The following is a 7417-nucleotide window of genomic DNA, read 5'->3' as shown; positions in this document are numbered from 1 at the left end:
GGGGTGGGAGATGTGGGGGTCAACCCAATAACAGACCCCCCCCCCCCCCCCCCCAACCCCCCTTCTCCGCGGTGCTCCCTCCATCCACCCCTCCACGTCTCCATAAATGCCTTCGCTTCCTGCTTCCCAAGTTCGGACAGAGCGCTGTGATTGGCCACGGCCCGCACGGTGGGCTGTTCCCCCTGCGCTCCGCTCGGCTCGGGTTACAGTTGAGCTCGAGCTGCCGCACTCATCGGAGCGCACGGAGTGTTGGAAGCGGGTGAAAAGAGAGACATGTACCGGCATGGAAATGTTGGCAAGTAGATTCAGAGCCAGCGAGCGGGCTGGTGAGCGGGTCTGATCTCCCGGCGGCACTTTTTGTGTCCGAGCGGCGACAAACAAGGAGGAGACGTACAGTGTATTTACGCAGCAGCCGCGCAGCATGCCCGAGTTGGACTAGAGGCAACCCTGTTGGAGCGCAACACGCACGCGGAACGGCGCTGAGAGCCGGGAGGAATATTTACAATAGAAACTCAATTCCTTTGCGAAGAAGAATAGCAGGGGGCGGAGGAGTGAGAGATAACACTGGAATGAAGTGGACCTCGGCTTTCCCAGCGTGCTGCGGAGTTGTGACTGATGGATGAATGTGGTCATCTGTAGGCTACATACAGCGACAGGTACAGACACCATCAGGGGAGCGTTGACAAAGACACGGCGCAGCGCTTCATCGGCAGCCGCATCGCCGAAATTGCGTCCCCAGAAACCGAGCGATTTGTGAGATCCGTCTGATCGCACGCCAGATCGCATCGTTGAGTTGTCTCTACAGAGTAATAAGGTCGCGAGTGGCTGGTTTTTTTTTTTTTTTTTCGTGTCTCAGCCACAGGTCAACCAGGACACTCGGGGGGCTGCTCTCCTCCCAGATCCTATCAAGAACCCAGGGCTTATTCGTGCGGACAGTTCAGTCAAGGACACGGGGGCCTGGAGCAGAATTTAAGAAGTCGGACAGAAGGACATGTATCTGACATCGACCTCACATGCTCCCGACTGATCGTAGCTCACCTTCCCACCGGGCGAACCACACATAAAGGCTGCCAGGCGCACTGTCCGACGCTCCGAGTTATCGGCTCACTGTCTGTACGTTGATCAGAATGGCGGGACTCGGTTGTTGGAAGTATTATCTCTGGATCTTTATTTTAATGTGCAGGTCGGCGTTACCTTCGGCCAAATCGCTGGAGACTATAATTTGGAGCTCACAGAATTCCAAGTAAGTCTCGTGTTTCATTTGTACAAGCATACCAAAGTCGCTGGGTGTGTGCGTAATGGAGGACTAACATTACTGGAAAAGTTGCCATTGTGTGCAAGCTGGGTTAAATGTTCTGTTAAATGTAGCAATTATGTGAAAAAAAGAACACAATTTATTTAGTTGTAATTGTCATTCCTGCGCCGCAGAGTTTTGTGTTGGTTTATTTCTCAGTGGGGAATTTCCCAACACCAAAGAAACACAGTAGGTAGAGGCTTATACAATACACAGTAGGCCTCACTTAAAACGCAATAATAGACGGTTAATTATAACAATTTATGACAGCGTGACATCCACCTTTTTATTACCAGGCTGAGGGCAAAGTCTGCCCGGACACTTGAATCCCGATTATGAAGGAGTTGTGAGAGTTTGTCCACTTCTTCTTCTTCCCTACAATTACTCGCAATTAGCCGAGTAGAGAACAGTGAAGGAAAGCATGCCAAGTGTGTCAAGGTGTCGTCCAGTAATCGAGGATATTTCTCCTCTCCCGTCTGCCTCAGGAGCCCTGAACGCGGGCCACTTGGCTGCTGAGAGGGCCACGCTGCGTCCCCCAAACTCTCCACTCTCTGAATTTAGTTTGCCCACACACACACACACACACACACACACACACACACACACACACACAAAAAGAAGTGCGATAAGATGGTTTCACATTTCAGATGAGCAACTGCTCTAAATGAATTAAAATTGCCTTAATTGTCCTGGCACGGATCCAGCCTAATTTCTCCGCATCAAATCGGGGGCAAATTTCTCAAAAGCAAGCAGCTGAAGCCAGACATTTTGTCTAAAAATTCATATTCCTCCCATCAAAACAAGCAGAGTGAGCCCAGACTGCTGATAATAAAATACGCTCTGGTAACAATTATCACCCACTTAGACTTGACTCCCACATTTGCGTGATGTTGGAAAGCATACATAAGGGGGAAAATAAACTCAAAAGGAAGACAAAAAGCCTCTGCTGTATTTCTGTGTGGTTGGAGCGGAGGAGCTGACCTTCATTTGAGCTCACAGCACCGAGGGGAAATAGAGAGTAGCTCGACCAGCTTATAACTAGAACTTACTCATTCAAGTGAATCCATGATTTATCCCCCAAATGTCAGATGTCATAGGAGCTCGTTGTGCAGCCAGTGAGTATGAATATTGCTGCCATGTTCATTGGAGTGTGTGTAGCTATGTGTGTGTGTGTGTGTGTGTGTGTGTGGCCTGGTCCTAATGGTAAGACTACGGCCCATCAGCTTTTATTTGACTATGGCTGCAGAGGTAGTGGAACAATGAGCGTCATCAGATAGAGATATGACACACACACACACACTTATTACATGTGCACAAAAAACCCACACCTTGTGTCAGTCATGAGGAGACAAATAAAAAAAAAAGAAAGAGGAGGTGTGGGGGGGGCATTTATTGATTGATGATGTCACCTGGAGGGAATGTCTTAGAAGGTTACCACGCTGGTTTAGGGATTGGAAGATCATTTCTCCATCTGTTTCTCCGCTCTGCTCCTTGTAAAATCCCCATGCCGGCTGAATATTTCATAAAGTTCACAGTGGAACAATAATGCACTCCGCAAAGTGTTCTCTCAACCTAATTATCCCGCTCCTCTGCGCTTAGAAAACAATAGACAATTATCTTGCTGTGTGCAGGCTTTGCAATAACAAAAGACAAACCTGTTTTTCTTCTGAAATGTATCAGTCAGCAGCGGCGTCTGATAGCCAATAAGAAAGGAATACTTGTACAGCAATCAGCATCTGTCTTCACTGTTTGTTGTTTTAAGCTCCATCTCTCCGTCTTGCTCCATATTACTCCGTGGCGATAACAGAGGTAGGGAAGCCTATAGAAATGTACAGTACACTATCTGGTGACTTATCTAGATTTACGACGTCTTACTTCCTGTTCCCACTTTGGGGAGCACTGCTGCCTCAGCTAATAAATTAATCTGGCCTGCTTGCACACTGTACCACATACACACAAAATCTAACAATACCAGCGCCTCCCTACAGGCCATGAGTTATGAGACAAAGTATAGGAAAGCAGCGGGTTTGGGCCACTGTGGTGTGTATGTGTGCGTTTTCTTCCTCTTTATGTGCTTGTGTGTACAGGCTTAGGCCCTCCGAGCAGTCCTGCTGTTATGGATTTCCATGTGAGGATGCTATCACTCCCGCTCCTGCATTATCAATAACTGGGGTTTGCTTAATTGATTTCCCCCCAGCGTGCTTGAACAGGCAACATACATCATCGCCGTAGCGCCGTCTGGAAAGAAGAAGAAAGATCCCAGAGTTTCGGTACTGCTGCGGGATGTATCAGACCTTTCTGATATTTAATTTGGGGCTGGATGAGTGAAATGGCGAGGGGTGGCGGGGGGGAATTAGGTGGAGGAGCAGCCGTGCAGAAGAAGGCTGGATGTGTCAACGTCCCCGGTCGGTAAAAAACCGTCTAACATTTGATCAGAGCAAATCGGATTAGTTCTCATTTAGCTGAGTGGGATTACGGCAGAAAATGTCACTTTGTTATGACTGATCACGTCCCATCGGTTTGGCTGAAGCTAGCACAGGCATACCACATACATACACACACACACACACACACACACACACACACTGTGCTCGGGAATGCTGCAGTGATGCCAATTTAATGATAATCTGACAAGGTTGCTGTGAGTGGCTCCTGCACGTCCTCTAACCCTCCTCCGCTAATATTTACCTCATGACCTGTAGCTACGACAGCCAGTTTGCAGCAGCTCAGGAGGCAAACAAGATGATGGGAGCGAGACGGAAAACACACTCACACACCTCTGAAAACATACAGCGAGGAAACAGCCACGGGCAGGCCAGGAGTCTGCTGCTCCGATGTTGAACTCCTCGCATTTTCGATGAGGCTTGGAAACAGTTTGCAGGCATTTTTTGGCCTCGGTGTCGGTTTTGAAGCCCACAAAAGCACACAAACGGCGCAACAGAGAGAGGGGCCTTTGTGTCGATAAAAGTCAGCTAAAGCCTCTGTTGCTGTGGGTCTTTACTTACTCATCTTATTTTGCTGTCCATTGACCTCAGCTGCCTGGCTTACAGTTTAACAGTTGGCTGGTTTGGTTTATTGCGTGCTTGCAGTGTTCGAAAGGTTCAGCGAGTTTGATGATTAAGCTGGATTTGATTACCGCGGTGATATTCAGTGATATTTAGCAAACATGGTTATTTTTTTTTCCCAAAGAGAAAAAGCAAAAGCATGTGTTATCATTTTCTAAGAGAAATAAAAACTGTACTTCGAGATAATGAGGTGGCAAGTTTATTGTTTAATCTGTTTGCAAAACAACATGGGTTTATTTCACTGCTATTAGTAGAGTATGTGCACAGAAGACCTAATTAAAGTTCAAGTTTTGTTTTTATAATTAGCTTTTTCAGGAAGATAATAGGGGAAAGAAATTGTTTTTCCTTTAAGGTAATTAGGAAAAAACAAACGTCCGCTGTATCTTTGTTTTTCCAAACAGACGCTATCAAAGCAGAATGTCTTAAAGGTTCACTCCCGAACAATGAGAAACCTTTGACTCCTGCGAAGCGGTGTTCAGAAAAGCTTTGCGGAGCTGGCATTTAAAAATAACGAGGATTTCGCTAGGAGGTTAAAAAAACAAACCGCAACTGCAAAACTTGAAACTGCCACAACCTGTTGAACAAGGGCCGGACGAGGCTTCAGGACCAGACCAGAAACAGGATCTGGTTCCTTGCAAAGAGTCCAGCGAACGCTCCCCTCTGCCGCTCGCTGCGGTGCGGGTCACCGCTGAGAGGGTCAGAGGCCTGTTTTTGTTTCTTCCCTGCCCCGCGCCCTGCTGCTTGCCCCCTCTACCCCTCGCGATATACACCTTCTCTCTCCTGGCTTCCCCGAGTGCCCCCCTTTCTCCCCCTTTCGACTCTGATCGTGTTTCCCTCTGATAAAGATCTCATTACACACAGAGAGGACTTAGATTCTGAGCCCCACTCAGAGAGAAGGCCAGCCAATAAGAAATACTTGTGGAAAGCAACTGGCCCGTGGTGCTGTAAAGGCACCCTGTGTCTCACTGTAAGGACAGCTGCGTTTGCTTTCATGTGTGTGCGCTTCTGTGTCGACATGTCTGTTGTTTCAGCCGTGTGTAATGGCAGATTCTTCGTTCGGTTATCTTTGTGGGGCACCTGGGCTAAGACTGGGGTTGCGGCGCTTTAGGTTATTCCAGAGAAAAAAAGAAAATCGCAGTTTTTCCATCATGCTTTCCCTCCAGATGGACTCACTTAATCCGCCGGTGGTTTGGCTGCCACATCGCTGAAAACTGATCATTCTGCCTTTTGTGTGTTATTGATCCATTCATTTCTTTATATTGAAGCAGCGGTGTGCACGAAACCCGGTCTCCTTCCCCGGCGTTGGACAAGTAACATTTGCAATGCATTTTTAGCATTTTTTAATTCTTCTTCACGTGCGTGTTCGAGTTCCCAACTGGTCCTCATGACCCAGACTTGTAGTTCAAGACCCACTGTAGGGACAGATTCACAACTGGGACGACAGCTGAATGCAATGAATCACTTGGAGGAAGAGCTCAGAAGGTTAGTGAACTAATCAGCTAGCTGATCAAAAACAATCAACAGCAATGGCACAATATCATTATGCTGAGATAAATCATTGGTAGAAACAGAGTTAAGAAACTTTCTTGCGACACTAACCAGCCAGGAATGCCTGCTGGGTTTATCTAGGAATTACAAACCTGACAGATCTTCATCACGCTGATGCAACAATCCTGTTAATGCAACCAGATACACCCAGAGGTGGATACCGCAAAGTCAACACAAGACAAAGTTTTATTGTCTCGTGCTATATATTGCCATACTGCACACGCCTATAATTAATTAATCGCTTGTTCCAAAAAGTAATTCCAGCGTCTTAGATGTGAGAGTTTCCCACGTCTCTGTTTTATATACAACTGAGTGAATGTCTTTGGCTTTCGGAATGTTGGATTAAACATTTTCCTGTATCTTTGATCAGTTAAACAAAAGAAGCAAACGTTGCAGCCCCTGAAGAGAAAATGGACGTTGAGATGTTGAGTTTGGACCTGCTCTACTCTCACATAGGCGTGACAGACATGGACCTCGGCTGTCTGTTTTGAGTCTCTGACAAAACTGTTGAAACTGTGTGTTACTCAGCACAAGTGTTTTGGTAATAAAACCACATTAATTTAAGACCTTAAGTGGGCCAAAACAAACACAAAGTCGTGGATGTGTGGTCTTTATTTGGCGCAGTAAATTCTAATCCAGTTACGTAGTGAAATAAATTACAACTCAATATGAGATCTGTTCATTTTTGCTCAATTTATGTGTTCATGCTATAATTAGACACTAAGTCTCATCTGAAAGGGACAAGTCTAAGCTTATGGAAGTGAATGAGTGCTTGAGAGTGCATGTCGGTGTGCCATTGTTCTTTGTCCAGCCACAGTGGAGCATTAAGGAAGTGTTAGAAGCGTGCCAGTGTGCCCCTGTGAAAGTGTTGAGGGCCGAGCGGTGGACGAGTGTGGAGTGGCTGAACAGTGGCTGCCTTACAGGCAGTTAGCGACCCAGCTTCATTAGACGGAGGCCTGGCTGGCAGCAACCAGGAAGTTCCCATCAGCTCCATCTCTGCCAAGCAGAGGCACAGGCGCTGGCGCTGGAATGCTTCCCTTAAGATTTCTTCTCATCGCCCCGCCTGCGCTCGAGCTGAATCAAGCGAAAAAGGAAGGATGCGGAGTTACAGGAAGTGGGGAAAAAAGTTGGGCAAAGGCGGGGAAAAGTCTGCCTTTTGTTTGCCATCTTAGTTCTTTTACATAAGAGCAGTTGAAAATAAGGGGATTAAATAGGAGAGGAAAGGAAGCTGATGTAGAGCGTTGAAACGCGGCCCTGGGCTCAACCGCACATCCTTTCAGTCCAGCGTAGAGCTCCCAGATTACTTCCATGTGTCAGTGCGAGGGGGAAAGAGAGGGAGAAAAGAAGAAAGGGCGACAGGGAGAGAGAAGTTGAGCGATTGAAAAGCAAGCAGACTCGGATTGGTGGAGATCAGCGGCAGTGTTGGACAGTGGAACGGATCTGTGTGACAGCCATCTCTAAAACCATTACCCCTGCGGCTCCGACTCGGGAACTCGTAACCTCCTCCTCT

The 7417-nt window shown here is 47.3% G+C and overlaps 1 protein-coding gene across 1 annotated transcript in view; it reads left to right on the top strand.

Moving 5' to 3' along the window:
- Positions 1-205: 205 nt before the first annotated feature.
- The window catches only part of efnb1 (ephrin-B1), a 58873-nt gene continuing 51661 nt past the window's right edge, over positions 206-7417 (top strand). The window contains exon 1 of the mRNA XM_076739081.1: positions 206-1243. Coding sequence (XP_076595196.1) covers positions 1128-1243 — 116 coding nt within the window. The 5' untranslated portion in view covers positions 206-1127. The remainder of the gene's footprint in view (positions 1244-7417) is intronic.

Source organism: Chaetodon auriga, chromosome 9 (assembly GCF_051107435.1).
Source record: "Chaetodon auriga isolate fChaAug3 chromosome 9, fChaAug3.hap1, whole genome shotgun sequence".
NCBI lineage: Eukaryota > Metazoa > Chordata > Actinopteri > Chaetodontiformes > Chaetodontidae > Chaetodon > Chaetodon auriga.
This window is presented reverse-complemented; position numbering and strand designations above follow the sequence as displayed.